Consider the following 26,422-nt stretch of genomic DNA (forward strand, 5'->3'; position numbering starts at 1 on the left):
GTATTTTCTGCCCTCCCAAACACGTGAATCCAGTTATAACTTCTAAACACAAATAAAGAACAAAACCCATCCCCAGGCGAAGCCAGGCATCAGGAACCCAACTGGTGACAGGCAGCCTCTGCCATCTGCCACCAGTGCTGCCCGAGCCTGGGCCCCCCTGAGTGCCTGCCGGAGGCGCTCGTCCTCCTCTGTCCCTACCCCTCTTTCCCGTCATCTGCTCGGCGAACGAGTGCTGAGCACCCTGGGTGTCCGGGCAGCCCAGCCGGGTACAGAGGAGCCTGAGGTGCCTGGCACAGGCCTATCTTTACAAGCAGCACGCAGGCCACACAGGAGGACCAGGTAAGGAAAGGGAGGTGTCTCTGACCCACTGGGGTCCCCAGAGGTGGGGGTGGGGGTGTCGTCTGAGACCACTGGAACAGCAGAACGAAAACAGGGAAGGGGACAGGCCACACACTCATCGTCCCCACCGGAGGCCCAGTGGGTCTCACCTTCAGGAGGGGCTCAGGCCAGGACGTCTCAGGGGCGATTCTGGGCCTGGAGAATCTCAACACTGCACAGTCTTCATATCCTTCACCTAAACTTTGGCTGTAGGGCCACAAGGGAGGGGACACATCAGCGAGAAGGTGGCAATGTGTGCCCACTCCCTGCTGGGCATCTGCTAGACCCCATATCCCAGGCTCCCTTGCAGTTACGTGAGCTGAGCCTGGCCAGGGGGACGTGGGGGGGAAGTGATTTAGTTTCTTGCCAGGCTCGAAAGGCCTCCTTGGATTCTCCTCTGTGTCTCTCTTCCACCCCTCGCTCCCGGATCCCTCCCCAACCCTCTTCCCCTGCAAGAATCCGCTGGCCCTGTGTGAAGCCTGGACAACCCATGCTGGGCTGGGACATGATCAAAAACGAAGCCTCCAGTGTGTTGGGCCTCTGTGGTTGGAGGTGTCCGAAGCCAGTGGACAGTCACTGACTAATACAGAAGGCGCCCCGAGGTTAGGGTGGCGAGCAGGTCACAGGGCAGTTCAAGTGCTTAACATGGCCTCCAGTCCTGTCCCACTGCCACCGTGTCCCTCCAGCCAGGACTGGTCCCCCTGTTTCCACTCCTGACCCCCTCCCATCTATTCCCCATTCAGCAGTGGGAACGATCTTTCCCAAACCAAATCAGGTCATTTCACTGCACCACCCCCCTTTCGAACCTCCCAGGAGTTCCCAGCGCATTCATAATAGAATCTAGACTCCTTGTCTTGGCCTCAAAGATCCGCATGAGCGGGCCCTGCCGTCATCTCTGAACTTCCCGCCAGCACAGGCTGTGCTGATGTACAGCCAGCAGGCCAAGTTCAGCAAACAGCCCGAGCTCCCCCTCCCCGGGGGCTTTTCACAGGCTGGTCCCTGCCCAGAAGGCTCTCTCCGGAGCATCCCCTGCCTCACAGGCAAGAGACCCGAGGCTCACTGGTCATCCGGCCCGAACGTGACAACCAGAGTTAGAACTGGCGTCTGTTGGACAGGGAACATCGGACTCTCTCTGAGGAAACCTGCGGAAGAATCCAGAAGCTTCTCTGACGGCAGGGGCCTCAGGCCTGCCCAGACCTCTGACTCAGGCATTCTGGGGACCCAGCCCAGCCCCCTCCGGTAGGCCCAAACCACCAAGTGCATCAAACTCTTGTTCCACCGGCAGCCTCTCCTGCCCCCACTGCCCCCTCACCCCCTCCAGCCCTGCTCCCCCCCAGCCCTGCTCACTGCGTCCTTGCAAATTCCCTTTGTGAACCAACTTCCCTGTTCCCTCAGCTTCTGGGGGTACAGGCCCAGCTGCTCAGCCACCACTGAACGCCCCCTCAGGGACCCCACTTTCTTAGGTGCCAGGGGGCAGGCACTCAGTGGGGTTTTCTGGCTCCAGGTCCTGCCCTGACCAGGGCTTTTCCACTTGCCCGTCACAGGGCTGCCTCTTTGGGGGGTCAAGCCAGGCCACCAAGCCCCCATACCCTCCTCAGCCCTGGCACCTCCCTCTCCCCTCCCTTCCTCTCCACTGCAACTCCCAGAAGCCCTTGGGGTCCATGCCCAGCCTGCGGACTCCTTCTTCCCCCTGGTGGCCCTCTGACTGACCCCACATCAATGCCCAGGCCCAGCCCACACTGGGCCCTGGTCACCTCTCTGACTTATTGCCAGCCCAGACCCCCTAAACTGTACCTCCCCCTGTGCCACCACCACGTGTCCCACCTACAGCAGTGCCCCAGTTAGTGTGATGTCTAGCTGTGGGGTCAGAGACTTAGGAGAGGACAACAGCAGCTTGAGGTCAGAGAGGAGCTTCTTTCTAGCTCACACAGAAGAAGTCCAGGGGCGGGCAGTCCCGGGCCAGGGTATGGCCTCATGACGTCAGCAGCACCCTGAGCCCTGGCTGGCTGGTGCCCAAAGCATCTCCAGTCTCTCTCCTTCCTCACAGCCCAAGAGAGCTGCCCGAGTTCCATCCACCACATTTGCGTTTCTGCATCCAGAATGTGGGAGAAGAAGCAAAGAAAGGCCTGAGTCTGCCTCTGCCTGACCCTTTCCCAGAATGGCCCTCGACACTTCTTCCATCCCATTGGCTGTGTCAGAGTCACAGGACCAACCCAGCTACGAGGAAGGCTGGGGACTGGGCCTGGCTGGGACTAGAGACCCACAGCCAGGGGAGAGAGGTTTGGAGGGACCGCTCACCGTCTCTGCCATCACAAAGACCTCCAGCACCTTCCGGGCCACCCGCTGCTGCGGGCCTCCCTCCCTCGATCGCTCAGCCTGGCTGGCCCAGTGGCTCACCCAGCAGACGCCGCCCCACCCAGCCCTCCCAGGTGCAGGGACCTGCCTTCTCCACAGTCAGCAGCGAGCTGAATCCACCGCTGGAGCAACTCCCACCCGTAGACCAGACTTCACTGGAGACCAGACACAAGTCCCGGTCCCTGGCCAAGAGGAGACACCGAGCATGACTTTGCATCCCACCCTCAGCATCGTCACCCCCCCCCCCAAGATGGTGGGTGGCTCCACATGAGTGAAGATCACAAGGCAGGAGGAAATCAGAGTAGAACGAGGAGAAAGAGTGAGGCGGGGAGCTGACCGCCCTGAGGGCTCTGCTCTGAACCTGCCCTTCGGCTGACATCCACTCTTCACACACCAGCCACCGGTCCCCAAGCCAGAATGAGGCCATCTGCGGTGGCACTTCCTCTTTCTCACCCCCCACTTCCAAGCATCCCTCTCGCCCTCTCCGCTCTGCAGCAGTCACCTCCCAGGCTGCAGACCTGAACACCCTGGCCTTTCCGTGTTCCTCTCTGATCAGCCGATTCCTTGGTCCCACCCTTGCCTCACACACCAGCACCCCAAGCAGCCCATGTCTGGTGCAGACTGTTCTGTTCACATAGAAAGTCACTCCTTGTTCTGGTTCCTTGCTGGGACTGCTCCAGGGGACAAGCTGTCCCACTTGGCCAGGGCCTGAACAGGTTTCGAGGATGTAAGACTTTCCGAGCTAAAGCTGGGACAAAGTTGGTCACCCCACTGCCACCCATTCTTTCCAGACTAAGCCAGCTCCCCAATTTAAACCAGTCCTTCCCTTGATCTGCACCTCCAGCCAGGCTGGATCCATGCACACTCCAGCTACAGCTTCTGCTCACGATCTTCCGTGCACATGTCTGCCCCAGGCGTCCCCGGAGAACCACACCTGCGTGCGATCCATCCAGACGGCTCCAGAGCCTGGGAAGGTACCTGACAGGCAGAAGGTGTCGAGATGCAGAGATGGAAGAAATAAAGGAAGAGAAAAAGAATCAAAGTTTCCCAAGCGCTAATACCCCAAAGTTCCCAGAGAAGTTGAAAACAATGCTGGAAAAATGTATTAGAAGTTTGAAAGGTTTGCCACCAAAAGTGGTCTCAAAGGGCTTGACCCCTTGCTGTCGTGCACGCGCGGGGGTACCACCGCCTCTCAGGGAGGCCATCCGACAGCAGCCGCCAGCATCTCCAGCACACGCCTCAGGTTCTGTGCCGTGACTCAGAGCCACCCTGCAGAGAAGCACACACCCGTGCATGAGGTGCTCGTGCAAGGATTCACACAGTAGCAGCAAGACCTAGGCAGCCTAACTGTGCACGGACAGGGGACTGCTGGGAAGTGAATTGACTAGGGGTCATCCACCTGGTGGGATGCAATGTAATTGTGTCAAAAAAAGGGGGGAAAAGAAGACAAGTTTAGAACAAAGTATGTAGTGAGCCACCACTCGAGTGGGAGTAAAGGGAGTAAATGTGAGTGCGTGTGTGAATGTGAGAGGGTATGTGCATGTGTGTGGGTGTTTGTGAGGCTGTGCGAGGTGTGTATGTGTGAGAGTGAGCTTCACTGTGTGGGGAGGTGTGCACGTGAGCATTTGTAAGGATGTGTGTGAGGGTGAGTAGTAGGTCTGAGCACACACATGTGAGTGTGATGGGTGTGAAGGTGAGCCTTCTGTGGGTGAGGGCATACGAGTGTGTGTGTGTGCACGTGAGTGTGAGTGTGACCAGGACCGGGCATGTGTGTGCCCTGAGGAGCTCTGGAGGAAATCCCCAAGGTCTGGCTGAAGCGGTTCCCTTGAGGGAGTGGGGCTGGGAGCAGAACTCTCCCGAACGACCCTTTGGACTATCTGCGCTTCATTTCATGGGAACATAATGCCTCCTTGAGGAAATAAATAAAATTAGAACCAAAATCAAAAGTATGGGACCCTTCGTGGGAGGTGGAGTGCCCCTAGGGCTCCCCCAACACCAGCCCTCACCTGAAAATGTCCCGGAATCCCCAGGCCAGCGGGCCAGGGAGCCCAAGGAGGGAAGGAAACATTTTGTCCCCCGTCACACCGACCCCCAGCCCCCGAGTCTGTCCCGACAGCCGAGCCGGGGTCCTGAACAGGGACAGTCAGGGAAGCTTCCCCAACCTCCGCGGGCACCTGCAACGGTCTCCTCCTTTCCCGTGGGAAACGGGTAGAAAGGAATCTTTCTACTTTTTGTTATTCACAAGCAGGTTTCACCCGACCTGTGATCTTTCTCAGAAACCCGTCTAGGTGTCACAGCAAGGAAAGAAGATGTGTGATGTTTGCCCAGCGTCTGGGAGTAGTTCCTTTCCATCTAGCAGTTATGCTCAATTGCTTTTTTGCTTACGGTTTTTATTTAAAAACCAGAAAAAAATTAAGTGTCCCTCTCTGGTAGCTGTGTCTGGCTGCTGACACTGCCTGCCTACTGTGTCTGCCTAGCGGAAAGCAGCACATGGGGTCAGAAATCCACACCAGCTCTGGAATGACACCCCCAGTCAAGCCTAAATCTGTGGCCAGGGACCCTGGACCCCCAGAGAACAGGGGACCCCTGAGCTCCCTTCTCAGAGACGATGCCAGCTTTGGGCCGTGCCCAGGGGCCAGGTGGGCCAGACCCGGGCCCCGCCTGGCCCTGCACCATAGAATGAGACCATAAAATCTTCCTCTGGACCCTACTCTTGGCATCTTGGCATGCCAGCCCACTGCCACCTCAAGAACCTAAATAAGGTGGCCTGAGAGAGGAGACACACCAATATGTGGCAGGTCCTAAAAAGGGCCTCAAAGACCATGGGTCTCCTCCCCTGGGCACGGTGGCCAGAGCGCTCCTGAGGAGGGGGAACACAGGCCAGCCAAGGCAAAGCCTCGGGATACGCTGGGCCAGCCGCGGGGGCTCGTGGAGAAGAACCCCTGTGGGCGGCACTCGGGGTTCCCGCTCAGGGGCCGGCCCTTCTCACAGGTGCACCGCCAACTTGAAAAGAGATTCCCTGGACGTTGTTTTTATGTTTTCAGGTTGGTGGGCTCGAACCCAGAGCCGTCCCCACCGCGCCGTGAAGACCGCTCGGGCCAACGCCACTCCTGGACAAGCAGCCGGTAAATAACGTCCACCGGACTCCGCTGGCCTCCAACACCAATGGCTTTCCTGAAGGAGGGCAGCCTGGTCTCCTTCACACTGGGTTCGGGCAGGAGCCCCCACTGCAGTGCCCGTGGGGGCAGCCAGTGCAGGGGACAGGGGGAGCCAGGGCAAACCGGGGCCCCACCTACAGGAGAAGTGGCAGAGGACTGCCAGAAAATCCCGAAGTTTCGAGAAGAGCAGAACACTGAGATATTTTTAAATATGAAATCCTCTCATTGAAAAATATAATTCTAACTGAAACACACAACGAAACCCCACCTCGGGCCTGCCGGCCCCTCGCATTGCGTGCGAGGAGGGACCGCTTTCAGAGGGAGGGGTGGCGCCGAGGGCCAGGGCAGGCGAAGGAGACACCCTCCATCGGGGATGTCTCTTTATCTCATGCTGAGGTCACACAGCACCCTCGCGATCCTTTCCTGTGTGTCTGGTGCTAACTTCGTTAGGAGTTGACCTGTCTTGAGCAACAAGCACACACTTGGCTTCCCCAGCCTCTCTGGTAGCACGTGACTGGGCTCACCCAATCAGAAGCCTCTGCTGCAGACAGACCTCGGTGTGAGAGAGGGAAGCAAGTAAGGAGGCAGGGAATCCCAGGGGGTGGCTTCGGAACGTCCCATCACAGGCGCTGCCTGCTTTCCCAGGCCTGCCAGAGGTCCCCGTGCTCCAGAGCGTCCTGAACCAACTCCTCTTGTAAGGAGAGCAGCCAGGCTGGGTTCTGTGGTTTGCAGCGGAGATCTCTGACAGGCATGGGTGCCTCTGCTGGGCAGGGAGGAGCAGCAACCTAACTCACAGGTTAAGGCTTGCGTCATCTTTCATCTCCAGCACCTCACCCCCCACCCCGGCCCTTCTCCTACGGCTGACCAGCCTGGTGATGGGGGTGACACTGAGCGAGAGGGCAGCAAGAGCAGGTGCTGTCTCCATGCTCACCCCTCTGCTGGGGCCCTTGGGACAGGATCCATGTTGTCACCAGACCAGGTCGCCAGGCTATACAGGAGGCTCCCAGACAAAGCCTCCCGCTGCCCGGTGCACTCAAAAAGGGAGTCACAGGTGAGTGTCCTCCTGGCTGGACATGGGGATGAAGGCCTGACGTCCACCACCTGCTAAGGCCCATGCAAGTCCCTGCGGGCCGACTGATCTCGACTCTGACTCTGTGACTGGCTCCCATTTTGAGTGCTGCTGAAGAGAGAGGCAGGCTTCCCAGAGCTCTCAGAGCTGGCGGAGGCCCCCGTGTTTGGTGGGTGGCTGGTTTCACTTTCAGAGTGAGTGAGACAGCCCTGTGCGAGTCCTCCCAACGCACACCCACCACGGCTGGCCCGAACCAGGTCAGGGTGCGCTCTGTTTACCAGCCCCTGGTTCCTTTTTGGGGGGCGACCCCCTGCCGGCACCCCCACCTGTCCAGCTTCTCTGTGCTTCCTCACACTCTGCCCAGCAGCCAAACCACCCCCACCCCCACCCCCAACACCTGGCTGTAGATGGGAACACTCATTTCTCCCCTTCGCTTCTTCTGCGTTTCAGCCCCACCTCCCTTCTCAGGCCCCAGGCTCCTCCCAGGGGACACGAGCCCCAGTTGGGAGTTAAGAGGCTTAGGTTTCAGTCCCAGCAAGGCCACCAGCTCAGCAGTCCCATGTCCCTCCCTGCAGTAAGCACTGTGCCAGGGCTACAAACCACAGGAAAGGCCCATGGCAAACTTGAGCCAAACAGAACTAACTAGAAGGATCTGGAGAGGTTCACAGGTTCTGGACACAGATGCAGACCAGACCTCGGGGGGCACAGACTCCAGGCCTAGCTGCAAAGATCCCTGCAAGGCACCCATCTCCATCTCCAGCCGTTTCCCGGCTTTATTCCACTAGAATTCAGAGTCTCTTCGGCTACAATGGGGTGGAAGGTGCCCCCCCCCCCGCCACTGGCTAGAGAAGACAGGACACTGGGACTGCAGCTCAGCCAAGATCTCACCTCTTAGATCCCCAGATCTAAGGTAGATCCCCAAAGAGAAAAAGGGGCAACTGCCAAAAATAGAAGGCCAGAGGATGCCCAGCAAGCCAGAGCCCGAGGGGCCTGGCCTCCCTGTTTTGGCCCAAGATCCTGAAAGTTCTTCCAGGAAGTGCATTCTCTAATAACGAGCGTCCAAACTGGGCACCTGCCCCCTCGCAGGAGGAGGGGTTCTTCTCAGCCCTCGAGGGGCTCCTGGCATGAGGAGGCCTTGAACTCCCCCTCTGTTTAGGAGGGAACCAGACAAGGGTAGGGCTACCACCTGAGTGGAAAAGAGGGCAAGTTCACTTCCATCCCCAATGTGGGGCTTGAACCAGTGACCTTGACCTCACAGGCCTCCCAGCGCTCATGAGCCAACAGGAAAGCAGCAGAAGTTGAAGAGCCCCAGGCTGTGTCACCTCTCTCGGGGCAGAGCCGGAGGGACGCTGGGACTAGCTCAGTTCTTGGGGCCCAGAGCTGCTCTCCGGGAAATGACCTCAAACTGGAGCTCAGACCACAACCGGCTGCACCTGCCCAAAGGCCCTCGCCCACCCCTAACTGAGGGGGGCGATTTGGGCTCCCAGACCACTCCGCACAGGTCACCACATGGGAGCCCTCGAAACAAGCCCTGGAGGTGAAAGGTGACCCTGGGACAGGGGTGTGTGGGGAAAGGGAGTGCGTGAGGGCAGAGCTGAGACGCGCCACCCAGCTTCCCCAACAGGGTTCTCTCACACCCGGCCCTCAGCCCCTCCACTCCCAACCCCCAGTGCACTGACAGAATGCTGAAGAGCCTCAGCCGCACCCCAGCCGAGCCCCAGCCCCGGCCCAGGCTCAGAGACCACATGAGGCCTGGCCAGCGAGCTGGCGGCTGGAGGGGATGGAACAGGACATTTCGATCAGGGGGATGTGGTTCAGGCCTGTGGTTCCAGCCCAGAAGTGCCACTGGAGCTCTGGCTGAAGTCACCTGTGCCTTTCCTGCAGGAAACAGGGGGTGGCAAGTGCGGAGGGGGCGGGGGAGCTGTGAGGTGTGTGGTTGCAGCTGTGAAACTCACGCCACAGCCAGCCCGGACACTTGCTATGAGGGGGCTTCTGAGCCAGCCCGTGCCACCAGCCCTCTTCCTGTTTCCTCTCAGCTCTCCCAAAACCACCCTCTGCCTGCCCCCAACACCTGTCCCTCCTTAGGACCCAGAACACCGAGGAGGTTCAGACAGCCCACCTCAGAGACATTGCTGGCTGCAGCAACACCAAGGCTCCAGAGAGCAAAGCACCATGAAGGATGGAGAGGGCAGAGAGTTCTAGAAGCCATAGCCTTCCCCGAGAGATGCCAGGTAACATCGACTAGCAACACTGCCCCCAGCCCTCACTAAGCACCTGGCCCCATTCTAAGCACCTTACACCCAGGGGCTCCGCCCGCCAGGCAGAGGTCCAGCAGTGCCAGCCTCCCCCGCAGCTCGTCAGAAGTGCGGCATCTCAGCTGCAGAATCTGCATTTTAACCAGGTCAGCAGGCAATCTGTGTGCACAAGGAAGTTTGAGAAGCCTTGTATTCACTCATTTAATCCTGGCAGCAATGCTTTTGGGTCAGTACCCTTATTTTTCTATTTTATGGAAGAAGAAACGAAGGCTCAGAAAGGTTCCGTACCTTGCCTGAGGTCACTCAGGTGGTAAGTGCCAGGGCTGGGACTTGAACCCATGCCATCTGCCTCTGAAAGACAGGCTCCTAACTGCTAGGCTGCTGCTGGGTTTGCAATGAGAAGCTGTGGGACCAGGGGGCACTCCTGGCCATTGGGTGCCTGTCCTGGCTGTGCTGGTCCGGCCTTCCAGAACCTACTCTGGCCTTCCTACCATTTCTCTGACCTTCCGCCTCTCCGGGAAGAGTCTGAGTCACGCTTCCCCAGGCATCGAAGGTAAGAGCACCTAGCCGTCAGCACAGAGCATTCATCAGGTACGGTATCAGCTCTGGGCCGAGAGCTCTGGTGGCCAAAGGCAATAGTCCAGGCACAGCCCGTGCTTGAGGGGTCCAGGGCCCAGCGGAGGAAACAGGAAATGGCACATGTGTGAACACTGTGGCAATAGCTCGAGTTTGCATAAGGTGCAAACTCAGACACTCCATGGGCAGCTGCCTCTGCAGAGCAGGCTTCTTGGAGGAGGAGGCTTTGAGCCAGACCTTGAAGGATGGACAACGGCTAACACAGGGCAAGGGTCAGAGACCAGCCTGAGGCCCGTGTAGGGCAAGCAGATGCCTGGAGCTTTAAACATCCCCAAGTCCAACCCTCACCCGATGCCCAGCTCCCTTCCACAGCATCTCAGAGTGCCAGCCTCCCTTGGATTCACCCTGTGACAGCAAGATCACTCCCTCCCCCCAACACCTGAAGAAGTAAACCCACTTTGGTGCTGGTGGACACACAGCTGTGCCCAGCTGCTGACTTAGGGGTGAGGGACACCTCACATACCCAAGGTCTCTGCTGCACCAAATGGGTCCCCTCTCCCTCAGGCCCTTGAAGCCCTGGCTCTGGGAAATGCCACTGTTACTCAGAGTGTATCTGCAGGGGACCTGTACGACCAGGTCTCTCCACCCGGAGCAGCCACGGGGGGGGGTTGCGGGGCGGGCAGGGGAACCTTCCACTGCACTGCAGGGACAGCACTAAAAAGGGCCCCTCCACACCTGAGCCCCTCCCTGCCTGCGGAACCCAAGGCCACACACAGCAGCCTGCCCCTCCAGGTGGTGGGCTCCTTTGAAGGTGCTGAGCACACATGTGTTATGGATGGAGGCTGCCCCGCACCCTGGGCCTGTGGCTGGTTAATCCCCACTGCAACCACGTGTGCTACTTTACCGTGATTGCAAGGGCGGAGAGGAGGACACCGAGGACGGGGGCGAGGCCGGCTGACTTGGCCAAGTTCTGCGCACCACACACAGGATCCCTCAGCCTCTCCTGCCCCACCCCGCCCCCTTCTCACCACCCACCTCCTTGACACCTGCCTCAGGACATGACCCACAAAAGATGGTTGATAGTTGCTTTAAGGATACCACAGTTGAGCTGAAATGCGACAAGGCACGGTGACATGTGGGCCCAGAAGTTGCCACCAGAGGGCGATGCTGGTCTCTCCACTGCCTCCACTCAGGGCCTGTTCTGCAGGAGGGAGATGAGGCCTGGATAAGGAGAGCCACCCAAACTGGACAGCAGCACCTTCTCCTCCTGGGAGTTTCAGGGGCCCGCGTGGCAACCAGGGTGGGAGGGCGCAGGAGAAGGCAGGGACTCTGGGTTTCACGAAGAAAGTGTGAGGGGAGCCCAAGAAAGAAAAAGACCAACACCGGGGACCTGCAAGGGGGCTCAGGGGCTCCCAAGTCCATCTCTTCTCCGCACAGAGGACTGGTCTGAGCTCAGAGGGGTGCAGCTATTAGCCTAGGTCACACAGCAGGGTGGGGGCTTGAACGCTGACCTCCAGCGTTCCAGAAGCCTTCATCCCACTTAACATCCGGGTAGAGCAGGGAACTTGACTCAGGCGAGTCCTCATCTTCCTTTAGCAGGTGCAGGTCAGAAATGAGTTTGCCCCCTTCTCCCAGCCCCGACTGTTGAGGCTTCTGAGACAGCTGCTGGCCCCAGCCCTCCGTTCCTCCCGCATCACTTTCCCTTAGCGATGGCCATGGTGCCCACCCCTACCTGCAGTCCCCACGCCCCCCCCCGAGCACTGAGGACTCACAGTCCCACACCCTCAGCCCTGACCCACAGCCTCAGCCCCCCTCCCCTTTTCTGTCCTTCACTGTGCCTCCCAAATACCGTTGCCATGCCCTTGGCCCCAGCCCAGGTCTCTTCAAATGAAAAGCACATAAGAGCATGTCACCTCCAGGCAGGGTCCCTGCCGCACTTATGATACAACATCACCTGCCTGCCCTGAAAGGCCCAGGCCTGCCGTCCCTTCCCCGGCTGCCTGTCAGCTCCTGGAAGGCCCCAGGCTCTTCCTGGCCTCAGCCTCTCCCCTGCTGCCACCAAGGCCTGTGCTTGTGCTCTCAGAGAGGCCGCCCTGGCCAGTCCCAGCCCCACCCCATCTAAAGGTGACGTGGGCCTGTTCGGTCCCAGCACCTGCCCTTCTTCCCCCATCACTTGCTGTCATTTGTAATTAGCTGGACATTGGTGCCTGTCTTCCTGGCTGGACTGTGGCTCATCAAAGTCACGGGTCAAGTCCAAGGAGCCCCATGGCTTCTCTAGTACCCAGAGCCATGTGTGGCTCAGGGTGGATGCTCAGCTGTGTTTATTGGAAGGATAGATGGACGGATGGATGGATGCATGGGTGGGTGGGTGGAAGGAAGGGTGGAAGAAAGGAAGGAAGCACGGCAGGGAGGAAGATCTTGTTACAAGGGCGGAGAGGTATCTATTCCTTCCTTCCTTCGTCCCACAGGGATTCACCGAGTTCCTGCCGGCAGCCCTGCACTGGGCACTGGGGGAGTTACAAGGACATGTGGGGACTGAGGTCTGCCTAACTCGAGGAAGCTTCTCTTACTATGGGGGGAGGGCAAAGGCAAGCAATTCGGTAGCAGAGGAAGCACGTCAGTACAGTGACATTGGGCCTGCATTTTCAGAACAGTCCTGGATCAAGTGTAAGAATAAATGCAAGCTATTTGATTCTAACCCTTTTAAGGTTTTATCTCAATAATGAGACAGAATAAATAATCTCTCAGGCTATATAGGCAATTTGTTTTTAGAAGATGTGGTTATAGCCCTGGCAGGTGTGGCTCAGTGGATTGAGCACCAGCCTGCGAACTGAAAGGTCACAGGTTCGATTCCCAGTCAGAGCACATGCCTGGGTTGCAGGCCGGGTTCCTGATTGGGGGCATGCAAGAGGCAACCAATCCATGTATCTCTCTCACATCAGTGTTTCTCTCCCCCTCTTTCTCCCCCCTTCCCCTCTCTCTAAAACTTCAAAAAAATGTGGTTATAATGAGTATAAGAGACACAGAGTGGGCCGAGTTCAACAAAACACACACAGAGGACAAAAACAAAACAAAACAATACAAAATAAAACAACACCTGGGCCTCGCTTGGCTGGAGCATATGGGGAAGATCTCCCGATACCCCGTAACCTCCCCAAATTCCAGGACTCCTATTCATCAGGCCAACAGGGAGTGCTTTCTGTTTCCCAAATCCCAGGAGCAGGACCCAGGCTGGGCCCCTGTGGCTGGGGCCTCCCATGGAGCCATCAACCACCCTGGCCACCAGGGGGCAGGGTAGAGAGACTGAGCCCTGGGTGGGGAAGTGGATGGTGGTGGGGAGAGCGGGTGTCAGGGAAAGAGGTCATTGAGCCTGGGGACCACACTCAGGGTACCTCCTTCACAAGGCCCTGCCCCCATCAAGCCTGCTGGGACTCCCGCTGGGAGAGGGGCCTCAGAGACTCCAGTCTCCTGCGAATGGTGGTTGTGATGGTGTCAGATGCTCCGGGGGACATCCTCTCATCACCGAGGGCTGCAGTTTTAATGAAAGCCTTGTTCTGTAAAAATTAAAATGGCCACATCCGCCAATTTCCACGGTGTAAGTACCGCTGCCATGGCCGCTTCCAGGCCACCATCCTGTGTGTCTAAAGGCAGATTTTGGAGCAGATACACACAGTTGACCCCGGCCAGCAGGCTCCAGCGGCTCAACACACCCCACTGGTGGAGGGTGTCAAGGCCCAAGGGCGAGAGCTCCCCACAAACTCCTGTAAGGGTCCTGCCCTGTGTCGAGACCGACCGCAAGAGCCTGAGGAGGTGTGGCGTCCTCTAGCCCCCCTCTGAGAAATAACAGCTCGGGGTGGATGCTCCTCGGAAAGGCCAGGGTTTGAATCCTGGGTCCGCCTCTGACCCGATGACCCGGAACTCCTTCTGATGCTGCCCATTGAATGGACCCGAATCCCAGGTTCTGGGAACCTGGCTCCTTCCTGCCTCCTGGCCTTTGTCTAGTTCCTGGGAAGTGCTGAGCAGGGTCCTCCCTCCAGGCCTGTGCCTGTGCTGATCCTTCCACCCTCCGGGGCTCAGCTAACCCTCCTCTTCTTCCCTCCTCCCCACCCCCCCCTCTTTCAAATGAGCTTCTTCCATGATGCCTTCAGAGCACGTACCCTGATCTGAAGTCCTGGTGGGACGAGCTTCGTGGCATCTGCTTCCTCCACCAACTCCTGGCCCTGTGAGGGCAGGGGTCGGACCACGTGGGCATCTCGTCCACTGCTTTGCCCCCCGGGACCGGCCCAGAGCAGAGCCTGGGGAGCAGGCGGTCAGTCAGCTCTGCGTGAATGGACGAGCACACACTGCGTGGAGGGGATTCTTCTGTCTGTCTGCACTTGACTGACAGTTTCTTCTCCTACAAGTGAGTGAACTGTCTGCCTTATGATGGTATTTGGCACATAAGAGCGCCTACTGCGTGCCAGTCTCTCACGTATACTTACTTCTTTAGTGCCCACAACAGTCCTGCAGGGTAGATGCTGTTATCATCACCCCCTTTTCCAGGGGTGGAACCTGAGGCTCAGAGAGGTCAGGTCGCCTGCCCGCCTCTACCTGGATAGAGGTGAACCCAGGCTGGGCCTCTCCAGCAGCCTCCGTTGAATTCAAAGAAGCTCCCCAGCAGGTATGGGTACCTGAGATTCGGAGGGGCGGTCCTCTCTCCCCAGGAAGGACCCCAGGGAGGCAGCAGAGGCCCCAAGACAGCAACGGCCACATAGTGGATCCAGGCAGATGGGGCTGGGCTCAGACAGCTCTCTGGGGGACCCAGAATTTGTGAGGCAAGCGCCTGGGCAGAGGGGACCTGCCCCACGAGGGACAAGGGCCGGTAGGCTCTGCAGGGATGCGCATGACTCCACAGGTATGTGGCAGAGCCAGGAGCCCAGGGCAGATGGGACACCCACAAACTCAGGACACGACATGATGTCCTGTGGACATGCTGCTCCAGGTGACTCCTGCCCACTGCCGGGAGGGGCACTGCAATGCAGCCCCCACCCCCAGAAAAGTGGTGGGAGAGGAACCCTGGAACCCCAGCTGGCCAAAGGCACATTTCTGACTTCAGCAGAAAGGAAGTCCTAATACAAGCTAAGTTGAGGCGTGGAGAAATAAAACAAGCTCTATTTCATGTACGTCTGAGTTTGTGACATCAGTTCATTACCTCCAGGGATGAAAGGCAGTCAGCCAGACGAAGATTGGCCACCCGCACCCCCACCCCTGCTGCCACCCTGCAGAGGGTACCCTGGCACCTTGGTGTGCCTGGACCCCAGTTACCACTTCCTCCGGCCCACACCACCACCCCGACCCTGCCCTACTATCCCAGCCGCCCGTCCTGCTGGGTTGCCAGCCAGAGGCTCCCAGCCCTGCGGCTTGGCCCTGCTCACTCCTGACTCGTGTAGTGGAAATCCCTCCTTCCTCTCTGGCTCCCGGCCTCCTGCTGGCCCGGCTCTCCCCCACTCGGCCCCGCCCACAATGTTCTTGCCATCTGTTTCTGGTTTTGTGGAGTTTCTGCCTATGTCCTTCCCTTCCTCCAGAGGTACACGTGGCAGTATGTGGCTACTGGGAGGAGCCTGGAGCCTGCGTGGTGGGGAGGGAGGGGGGGCGAGGCAGGGAGCAGGCAAGGGGAAGCCACGTCTGGTTTCAACTTCTGGCTCTTGCTTCCTGCTGCTGCTCAGCACAGCCACTCACCTGACAAATGCCCGTCTGAGCACCTACTATGTGCTGTGTGCCGCCACTAAGAATGCACAAAACCCCGTCACATTCCTCACTCGGAAAAAAACCAAGACTCGCAGGGAGGAAGGGACAAGCCCAGGTCACACATAGGGGAAAATCGTGTTGCCTGTCATGAGCCAGGAACTGTTTTAAAGAAATTCGGACCCAGGATCAGAAGCCCCTGGCCTGGCGCGAGCCCATTCACTGAAACCTGAGCATCTCTGAAAACGCCAGCCTTGTCGCATACACTTTACATGTTCCGGAACAATCAGCAGTAATTGCACCTTTTCTGCCCCACAGTTAGTCCAGAGGTTCTCATTTGTGGTTTTGAAAATACAACCATGGATACAGCTTCAAGTACCCCCAAAGACCCCAGTGGGGCAGAGGCAGTTAGATTTTAAATTCGATGGACAGGTAAGGATAGTGATGGGGTTCCTGAGAGGACAGAGAAATCACCCAGCATCCTCTAGTCCTCGAGTCATCAGGGACTCACCGGGGGCAGCACTGGCCCAGCAGTCCGCCTCCTGCCCCCAGGCCTGCCCCCTTCCTTCCCACTGTTGGGGAAAGCCTTGCAGGAACAGTACTGCTTGGTAGACACTGTACCCAACATGGACCGCCACCTGGCTACTCTTCCCACCCCTCTGCTAGTAAATCTCTTGCCTCCTTTGAAGTCCAGGGAGGACATGGCCCTCTGCCCCAGGATGGCATTCACAGTTCACCAGGTTTCCAGGTGTTGTTCCACGCACTCCCCTGGACCACACAGCTCGCCCGCTAACTGCTTCCAGCCTCCCCCTTGCTCCACCTGGCCGCCAGAGTGACTTGCCTCTTAAATCGGCTCTAACCAGTGACTGCACTGCTCTCAGTCCTCCGGCAGTGCCCCGGCACCAAGGAGTTCAAGTCCAGATTTAGCCTGATGTTTAAGGCCTTTCACAGCTACCTTTCCAGTCTCAAACCCCCTCCACACAGCAGACATTGAACTGGTTCCACTGATTTCAGAGCACACTGGCTGCCGGAGTGACTGAGGGGCTGGACTCTTGGTGGCTGGGGAGCCCGTAGAGGGGAGCTCTGGGCTGCCTCCGTCTCTCCAGAGCTCTGCATCTGGGTCCAGGGGGCCCAGGAGACCCAGTGGACCCAGGACCAGCTGCCCTCTCAAGGTGCATCAGAAAGAACCAGGCTGGACTGCCAAGAAGACATGCCACCTTTAATCACGCTGGCTGGGCAGGGCAGGAGGCAGAAGGGCTGGCACACCGTGTAGCACCGGCCTTCGCACCTGATCAGGCCTGTTGACGTCACCCGCCACGCAGCCGTGGCTCCCTCGGCGGTAAGCAAGCACCAGAGACCACCATGGGCCCCTCTTCCTGGAGTCTATATAAGCACCAACGGCTGGGGGCCGCCTCACTCAGGGCAGAGGGTCAGGCCTCCCGAGTGGGGGAGAAGAAGGCTGAGGGCGGCCAGGCTGCCCCACCCTGGAAGTGGGAGAAGGGACAGAAAGCCTGATGTCCCTTCCTTGGCCTGGGCCTCTCTTGGCATCATGGCTCGGAGGAGGGTCCCCCATGATGGACCTAGAATGTGACCTGCTTCAGCCCCCAGACCTGCTGAGGGGTCCAAAGCCTAGGTCCTTCTGTCCTCACATTTCTAAACTCAGCACCAGGCCAGAGGAGACCCTGCTGGCTCTTCAGTACCTTAAAGCTTAGAGAACCGGTGACACTGGGCCAGTGAGGGGCCCAGGAGGGTCGGAGAGCACCTGGGGACAGGTATCAATGACTGCCATTGCTGGGAGCTTTGGAGGGCTGAGGCCCAGGCGGCTTTGGCAGGACAAGCCAAGCAAGGCCTTGACTGAGCCCAGGACGGGGTAGGGAGGGGGTGCTGTGAGGACAGGAGTCCAGCTGTATGGAAGCTAGGGGTCTGGGACCCCTCCCCCAGGGACCTCTTCACCCCAAAAAACCCCTAAGCCCCTGGGTCCTTCCTTCATAGCACCCTTGCCCTGATCAAGGCTTCATCGGGGGTTTGCCTTAATGATAGGCATTGAGCAGGAATGAGAGTAGGCAGGGAACACCCCCACCTCGGGGACCCTGTCTTGCCAGCCTTGGGGAGCCGCGGGTAGTGAGGGGCCATCGTGTCTGAATGCCCAGAACCAAGATGTCTGTGATAAGAGCACTGTGCGTCTCTCTGGGTCAGTCCCCAGAACCCTGTGTCTCCCCACCTGGCTGGACTGCGCCATCACCAAGGGCAGGGTCTGTGTCCCATCCACCACTGCCCCCCAGGGCCTGGCACACAGTGGGTGTTGGATAAATGACTGAATGAGCTCTCCAAGAGAGGAGAGCAGCACAAACAGACTGGGAGGGAAGGAAGGAAGAAGAATGCTGCCCTGCGGGCCCACTTTACAGAGTGGCACACGGAGGCCCTCCTGGGGATGGGACCTGCCCTGACCACCGCCCCCCCCAGCACCAGAGCTGCCCTGCTGGAGGCACTAATCGTCCTCAGGCTTGATGAGGTGGCCACTGAAGGTGATGTAGGTGTCGACGTCGTCGCTGTAGATGGCATTCTCACGCTCTCGCTTGAAGAGCCGTGCCCAGACGCGGTCGCCCGGCGCCAGCGCCAGCATCACACTCTGGCTCTGCATGATGCTGCGGTCACTGGGCTGGGCGTACAGGATGACGGCCGCCTCCTCGTTGTGCATGACGTGCACGTAGGTCTCCTTGAAGTTCCAGCTGTGCACATTGAGGCTGAAGAAGTAGAGGCCACTCAGGGGGGCGACGAAGTGGCCGGCGGCCATGTCGAAGTGCGCGTCCGGGTTGACGAAGACCGTGTCGAACAGCAGCGGCTGGAAGCCCTCGCTGCTGTGCAGGGCCGTCTTTCGGCCCACTGAGAAGGCTGAGAAGCGAGTCTGGCACGGGCTGCCAGGGCTGCCCGCCTGCCCCTTGTCGCCCTTGGGGCCCTGGGGGCCTCGCTCTCCCCGGGGACCTTCCCTGCCCAGCTTCCCCGGTGTGCCCAGCAGGCCTCGGTCCCCTTTGTCACCTGTGGGAACAAGGGAGAAGTCAGGACAGGCACCTGAGCAGCCGGGCCCAACAAAGGGGGGTACCCACACTTGTCCGCGGAGGGTTCTGCCCCTGCCCAGAGAAGAGCCAGCATTTATTGAGCACCTACTGCACGCCAGGCAGCACCTCCCTGCACGCCCTTCTAAAGAAAGCACCGCAACCTCTTTCACTCACAGAGAGGGTAAGTGACCACCCAGGGTCACACAGCTCAGGAGCAGGAGACACAGGACTCCAACCGCACGGTCACACCTAACCCCCCTTCGTTCCCCCTGCCCCCCACAGCTCCCCTCTCTGCTCCCCACCCCCAGTGAGGGCCCAGCAGCCCCATCCCTCACTGTCCCTCACTGTCCGCAGCTGCACCCCAGTGGGGATGCAGGGATGGCAGGCACTGACCCAGAGGAGGAACCAAGGAAAATACCTCCATGCACCCAGAGGAAAATGTCCTGGTTAGGAGCCAGGCATCCCCTGGCCGGCATTATGCCCCACTGTGTGACCTGGGTCATGCCCACCTCACAGGGGAGTCCGTGAGCCCTCCACAAAATGCCAATGGGAGAGTGTGCTGAGAACTGAGTGCACTCTGCAAAATTGATTCTGCAAATACAAAGTAGGAAGGTTCACCCAGCACTGCCTGGTCCACCTCCATCTGCCCCGGGGTCTGGCAGCACCCACTCTGATCCCCCGGCAAACACATGTCTGCTCAGCCCTTGCTCCAGGCTGACCTTGAACTCGAGAAGCAGGTGGCCACTTAAGTCTTGAGGGACCTGATCCCAAATATTTCCCTGCTTCCCACCACAGAGCAGGAAATTGCATCATGAGCCACACCCCTTTGTCTTCCCAGGTCCCCTCTGACCATGGCAATAGGGGGAAGAGAGGAGGAAGGAGCCAAAAGGAGGACACAGGCCCTTGGGGGAGAAGCCTAGAGAGAAGGGGGAAAGGGGACCACAGCCCTATGGGAGTCTGGTTCAGCGACTCACTGGGGAGGCAGCTGCCCCATCAGTGCACCACACTGCAGGCTGCAGAGCACCTGCTTCACCTGAGGGAGCAGGTGAAGGCGGTTATAGGAGACGGTTACCTTCTCCTTTTTACGGGTGAGGCAGGGAGCCCAGGGAGGGAGAGACCAGTCTGACCCACACAGCCAGGGAGCTGAAGACCTGGGCGTGGGGCTTGTGGGGAGGGTCGTGTGGGGAGACCGCCATCTGCAGCCCGGCGCCTGTCGACCTTACAGGAGGCTCTGATTTATGAGGTGGTGGGGATAGAGGCTCGAGGGAGGGAGGTGTCCTCACCTTGGAAATCCAAAGGCAGGAAGGTCTCAGACTCCAGCCCACTGCTGGCTGTAGGATGGGGTGGCCCTATGGAGACTCGAGGGGCAGATCCTAACTCTGCCTGACAACTGTGTGACCCCAGGAGAGCTCCTCCCTTCTCAGAGGCTCAGCTCCCCCGTCTGCAAAGTGGGAGGGAGGAATGACAAGGTACCAACCCTGGGGCTATGTGAGCCCAAATGGAGGCTCAGGGTGCTGGGGGGGCCTGACCCCAGCCGGGGGGAGCACAGGAAGCTCCCTTCAGGTCTGACTCTTGCCTCAGAGGATAGGAGCCAGCGTTCACCACGTGGCCCTTGTGGCCCCCGTGACCCTCAACAGGTCCCCCTGCTCCTCCCCTTACCCCTGCCATGGATTCCCCACAGCACGAGAGAGGGATCCATTTGAAACCTAAGTCAAATCAGGACTGCCCTCTGCTCTAACCCTCCCCTGCTCCCCATCTCACTCAGAAGAGAAACCCAAGTCTGATATGGCCCCTATTTCATCTTTAATTCCAGCTCCTTCTGTTGCCCTTGCTCCTCAAAAACCCCAGGCCCTTTGCATCTGCTGTTCCCTCTGCCTGGAATGCTCTTTCCCAGATACGCGTGGCTTCTCCCTCCCCTTTTCAGTAAGAACAGACCGCCCTGTTTGATAAGCAACCTGCCCCCTTATCTGGACTCCCGATGTCCCTTACCCAGCACCATCTTGTCATTTCCATGGCATTTATCACCATTGAACATTCTGTCTCATGAACTTGGGTAGTATGTTCACTTCTGTCTGCAACCCCCACTAGGTTGGAAACTCAGTGGCAGTAGGTGTCTCTGTCTGATTTGTTCAAGCTCCAGCCCCAGAATGCAGTATGGTCCTGACACATAGTAGGTGCTCAATTAATGTGTGCATAAAAATTAAAGGGTCTGGAACAACTTTCTGTCCTGGTCTCTGCTACTTCCTCCACCTCACCTCCCCCCAGGCCCAGGAAGAGACCCACATACCCCCTGTCCCTGCCCAGGCCAGTCCCACTGGAGCCACGCGTGGGTACTCACCCTTCAGAATGGTAATGTTAATGTAGGGCCTGACCTCGGGCAACACATAAGGAAGGGTGGACGGAGAGACCGAGGACACATCTGCAGCATCAGCAGGGGCCAGGTGGTCCTCAGAGTCAGAGTCACAGCACCATCTGCAGTGCCCAGGGGCATGGGAGGCCACAGCTTCCCCAGAGGTGGGCTCTTCGGTGGGGACCCCAAACACCAGGAGAGGGAGCAGGAGCAATGCCCAGAGGACATCTGGGGCAGCTGTCCCCATGGCGACCTGGAGCAGGGAAGGAGAGAGGGGAACTGTACTTTACTTACCCTCTCCCAGGTGCCCACGCCCAGCATGTAACCCACAGCAAGGGCAGTGCTGCAGGCCTTGGGGAGGGAGCATCTCACCGAGACTTCACAGACAAGAATGCTGAGGTCAACACGAGGAAGCGAGGAAGCGAGGTCTTCAAGGTCACAGAGACCCACGGCAGGGCAGGGCCTGCCGGCTGAGTCTCCCAGAGAAGCCCAGTCCCCAGAGGCTCTGCCACATAAGGGCCCCAGAGGAGGAAGCCCCTCTAAAGAGAGTCTGGGCCAAGAGCACAGAAGGCTGGGCGGGGGTGGGGGGTAGGCGGGTGGCTTGGTGGGGAGGAAGAAGCCCCAGCTGCCCCTAGGTCATAACCTCCGGGACTTTGAAACGCTCTTCCCTCCCTCCCACCTCCCCTCTTCCCTCCCTCTGGCTTACTTCTGTAGCCATTGGCAGATGGGAGGGCCCCTGGGACAAACACAAGCACGGGCTTGCTCTTTGAGAGAGAGGACACAGGGCTGAGCCATGGTCTGGGGCACGGACACAATGGTCCTGACAAAGGATCTAGGAAAGTCCTCCAATTATTCTGGCCGACAAGTAGCGACTTCCATCAGAGAAAGCGCACGGGATTATTAATCTATTGTTGAGCAGTCAGGGGTAGGTAAGGTGAGTCACAGGCTACAGGACATTGCGGACCTACGCGATGCCTCCGATCAAGGGTAGAAGAAGGTGCTCCTGGGGAGGGACAAACTAGAAACAAAAGAGAATGCATCGCTGACTGCGGGGCTTGCTAAGGGCTGGCGTCATCGTGCAGTCCCGGACCTGTAACCTTACGCAAAACCCTGCAGGGAAGCCTCAGGCGAGGCAAATCATTGGAAAGCGGTTATGTCAATCATACTAAACCTGCCAATTAGCTGCCAAGGTGGTAAATTGGAATTAAGGGGCAGGACTAGGAAATCCGGAAAATTCAAAAGGATCAGAGAAGTACAAGGGTTTACAAGGATCTGTTTCGGCCTTGGCACTAAGGAAGGGATCTGGCGTTCCTGGAGAGGGGCAGGAAGTGGCCTGGACACCAGCCGCTGGAGACAGGCCGGGGCTGGGCGGGCAGGAAGCCGGGCGAAGGGCCTTTGAGGTGGCAGCAGGCTTTGGGGGCTGGCGCCGAGTTATCGCAGGATCAGAAACTCGGCTTTTGAAACTAGACTGGTTTTTACACTTCTGGCGTTTCTCTGTTTATTTCCTTTTTGTTCTCTAACATTTAGTACAATTCAAAAATATTTTTCTGTGGTTAATACATGTAGAGAAGGTAAAATTATTACTTTAAATGCCATCCTCTCTCTGCTGAGTGCCGCGGTAAGAGCTAGATTTTAAAGGGGCAGGAGCTCTCCCCTGAACACCTCCACCTCCCTGCGGCTAAGGAGGAGCCAAAGGGAGGGGTGCCAGGCAGCCTCCCAAGCCATCACCCCTCCTGGGGGTAACCATTCCCCAGCTCCTCTCCCCCACTCCTGGTCCGGTTTCCCAATTCTCAATAAGAGAGGTCCAATCCTCACAGATCAACCCCCTCCCTGTCCAAGATCATTACCCTCGCCTTTTAATTGGTAAATGACACATCCCAGTGGTTTTGAGAAAAGCAAAAATCCTGTTTTTCCTGGCCAGCATGTGACTTGTGGAGAAAGGTGAGGCCTCAGAGTCAGACTGGAAAGCCCAGGACAGTTTACAAGCTGTGGGACCCAGGGCGGGCGACTGCGCCCTCTGGGCTTCCTGCCCCTTGGCATTCGGCATTCGCCAGGAGAGGACACTGCCACCTTGCTCCTAGGTGGTCCAGGATGATTTAAACACAGGACAATTACCCGACTTGTAAAAAAGACTCAGTAAAAAGTTTGTTTCTTCCCCTGCCCGGTATGCCCTCTGCCCAGTGCCTGCTCAAGACAGTGCAAGGAGGACAGGCTCAGTTTGGGGGCCTCTCTGTGGGCTCCAGCCAGGAGACATCAAAAGCTCTGAGGTGTGAACTGTGGCCTGGGGAGCAGGAAGCAGGAAGCAAAGTGGATTTAACAAAAGTAGTAGTAAGCCAGCGTCAGTGACTGGCTGTGGGGGAAGGTGTCAGGCAGGGAGTGTGAGGGACAGGACCATCAGGAGTGATGAGGGGGGCCCTATTGCCTCCACTCGGCAGCTGGGATCTCTTTGGGGTGGGGGGAAGGGCAGGCCCTGCTGACTGTCCCAGCAGCGTTAGTGGGACCAAGCTGGGGCAGCCCTTCTCCAGGAGCTCAGGTCTTACTCATGGGGAAGGGAGAGCCTGGAGGGGCTGGCCCGGGGGCCAGTGGGGGAGGGGGGGCAGTAGTGCAGAGCCAGAGAGGAGTCCGGGAAGAGGAGGGAGGAGTGGAATTCCAGGCTTTGACCCCAGCCTCCTCCTGGGTGCTCAGCCCTGCTGTGGGACACACAGGACCTCCATCACTCACCCAGACTCCTGCAGCCTCGCCCAGCACCTCACGGACCCCGGGCCTCGGGTCAGCCTCTAGCTCCTATGCCCATGTCTGCAGTAATAGCTTGTTGCTGGCCCAGACCCCCAGGCCCAGCGGAGGAGGTCGGGAGGCTGGGCGAGAGGGAGGAGAGAGGGACGAAGGGCGGAGGGAGAGGGCTGAGCGGGAGGGCTGAGCTGTCTTCCCACTTCCCCTCCTCCCGCTCCCTCCCCTCCAGCTGCTGGGTTCTGCCGAGATAATGGGAGCTCTGGATTTCCTTTGCTTAACTCTTTGGTGGTCCGGTGGGGTCTTGCCAGATTCAGAGACCCAATAAAGTCAGAGCCAGAAGGGATCTGAGGCCCCTGTTGTGCTGGCAGGGAATTGAGGTGGGGAGGGGTAGGAGCTCCTGGTAAGTTGCTCGGAAAGGGAGGCAGCTCCGAAACCCTGTTGCCAGGGGCCTCCAGCTTAGGCTAGACAGTGGAGAGGGCACAGGCTCCAGCGAAGCAGCCTCAGGCTCAAATCCTAGAACCACCACCACTAGTAAGTGACATCCTAGGTGTCTGTAGAACTTCAGTCCCCAGCCGCATCCCTGCCAGTCACAGGGGAAGCTCAGTCAAGGTTTGTCCAGTGAAGGCATTACCTGCAGGGGTTCCGGGGAGGGGGGGCAGCCAAGTCAGAACCCCACCCCAGTGGATACCAAAGTCCTCCTCCTCTGCCCAGAATTGCATCCTCCTGGGCTTCTAGAGCCCGTGCCCCTGTGGAAGTGACCCCCAGGGGTTCCAAAGGCTGCCCCTGGGAAGGGAAAGGTGGTGACATCATCGCCCTTGGGAGGTGCAGGAGTGCAGAAATCTGAGGGGGATTTACAGAAACCTGGAGTTTAGGGCTGGAAACCCACCCAGTCCCCACGCACAGGTGGGCAAGGTGTGCAGGACGAACAGCTGCTGGGCTGTGTGTCCTTGACAAGCTCTCATCTCCGGGCCCGTTTTCCTACTAGTTGGGCGATAATCCAACAGCAGACTATCCTGGCCTGGAACGACCTTAGAGATGATCTAATCCAATTCCTCAACCTGTCCCCCAGGGAGGACAAGCCTTTGACTCAGGGTCACACCCCAGACAGGAATCCAAGCTGGGATGAGAGCCAGACTCCCCAACATCTGGGTCTGTGCTGCTTCTCCCTCCCAAGCCCCCTAGGCCTATTCAGGGGTCCATGGGGCCTGAAGGGAAGCAGATGGAAGGGCTCTGGCCGCTGGGAAAGCTAACAGGTCCACACTGGCTGTGGCCTCTGTGTGGCCCTGCCCCCGGCAGCGTTCCCAGGGCACACAGCCAGGGCTGCAGAGGGAAGGAGCCGATGGGAGCCAATGGGAGCCACCCCCCACCCTCCCTGCTCTGCTGCCCCCAGGAAAAGAGCTGAGTCAGCAGCTCTGGAGCGGGACACAGCTGGCTGGCTCTGGCTCTCTGGCTTAGAAAGCCTAGCATCTGAGAAGAGGGGGAAGGGAAGGAAAAGTGGGTGGAGGGTGGGGAGAAGCAGGCTGAGGACACAGGGGTGGTTTTGTTGGGGCCTCTTATGTGGCCAGCACTGGGCTCCATGCCCACTCCACTGCCCCTATGCAGGGAAGGCTGCTCGTCCCACTTAACAGGTTGGAAGGCTGACCCTGGGAAAGGCACCTGACTCACCAGGTTCTGAGGCCAGCTCCCTTGGCCCCAAGCCACATCAATGGCCCCAGAAAAGGGCCCCGTGTCCCCCTGAGGGCAGCACAGTTGGCTGGGGCCAGGGCAGGCACGAGAGCAGAAATACTCTACTATTTTTCCTCCCACTCTCCAGCATGCCTGAAAGCCCTCCGTTTGCACATTGCCCCCGGGTCTCCCAGCCATTCCGAGGGTCTCCCCAGCAGGCCAGGGACCTAGGAAACGGAGCTCCTGGTCTGGGGCCGACAAAGCTGGGCAATGTCTCAGCTCCTCCGCCTTCTCCAAGTGCAACCTTGGGCATGTCTCCCTACCTCTGGGCACTGGGAAAGCGAGGAAGCCAAGGCCACCTGACAGCCCGGTGGAACACCCACTGGGTGCTTCTTCTTGTTAAACCCTGGGTGTGGGGAGGGACTGAGCCCCTTCTCCTCATGAACACAGATGAGGGAAGTGAGGCACAGACCCACTGACTCAGACCCAGCTCCCAGCCACGGTCACCTTCCAGCCCAGGGTCGGGAGAAGGTATCAAAGTAGTGACATTTTAGTCAGTGCTTACATAGCCGTGAGAACCCTGCGTGTATTTAAAAAATAAAATGTGTGTTCAACAGGGAGAGAGATCCAGAAGATTCCTGGAATCACCTTGCAAGTTGTGACCGGCAAGTCCCTGCTGATCCAGTTGTGCAAGGACGGGAACCAATTAAGAAACCGAACAAAGGAAACCGTGAGCGCCACCAAGTGGAGAGAGGATGGTCGCGTCTGGCGGCCCGAGATGCTCCCATCCAACCAGGCACCCACCCCATAGCACCCATCCCAATCCCTTCTCAGGGAGCCGAGGGCGTAGGGGAGGGGAGGAAGAGAATGAAGAGCCCACTGAGAAGCGATAGGGGCTGGCTGGGGCCTCCATTCCCTCACTTGCTCTTCAAAACCCCACAAAGTGGGCAGAGGGCCCAATGGGACCCTCGATCTCCCACCAGCTTGTGCTCTCCCTGGGCTTCCTAGTTCTACCGAGCCCCTCCTTTGATTAGCTGGGTGCACTTCACTCTGTGGACTGTTTCTCCATCCTAGGCTTTCTGCAACCCATGGCTGATCCATCCTAA

General features: G+C 58.6%; 1 protein-coding gene across 2 annotated transcripts; it reads right to left on the minus strand.

Annotated features, from left to right (window-relative positions):
• Nucleotides 1–16,745: 16,745 nt before the first annotated feature.
• C1QTNF6 (C1q and TNF related 6) lies at nt 16,746–24,354 on the minus strand. Of its 2 annotated transcripts, none has more exons than XM_037068283.1 (3): nt 24,283–24,354; nt 20,910–21,174; nt 16,746–18,551 (listed from the first exon to the last, which is right to left on the minus strand). In XM_037068283.1, the coding sequence occupies exons 2-3, from the start codon at nt 21,166–21,168 to the stop codon at nt 18,004–18,006; spliced, it is 807 nt and encodes a 268-aa protein (XP_036924178.1). In that variant the 5' UTR covers nt 21,169–21,174; nt 24,283–24,354; the 3' UTR covers nt 16,746–18,003. The 2 variants fall into 2 exon arrangements, with proteins under 2 accessions (XP_036924178.1, XP_036924177.1); XM_037068282.1 differs by lacking the exon at nt 24,283–24,354 and adding an exon at nt 23,643–23,801.
• Between the last annotated feature and the right edge of the window lie 2,068 nt (nt 24,355–26,422).

Source organism: Sturnira hondurensis, unplaced genomic scaffold (assembly GCF_014824575.4).
Source record: "Sturnira hondurensis isolate 20B ecotype Veracruz unplaced genomic scaffold, ASM1482457v3 Scaffold0017436, whole genome shotgun sequence".
Taxonomy (NCBI): Eukaryota; Metazoa; Chordata; class Mammalia; order Chiroptera; family Phyllostomidae; genus Sturnira; species Sturnira hondurensis.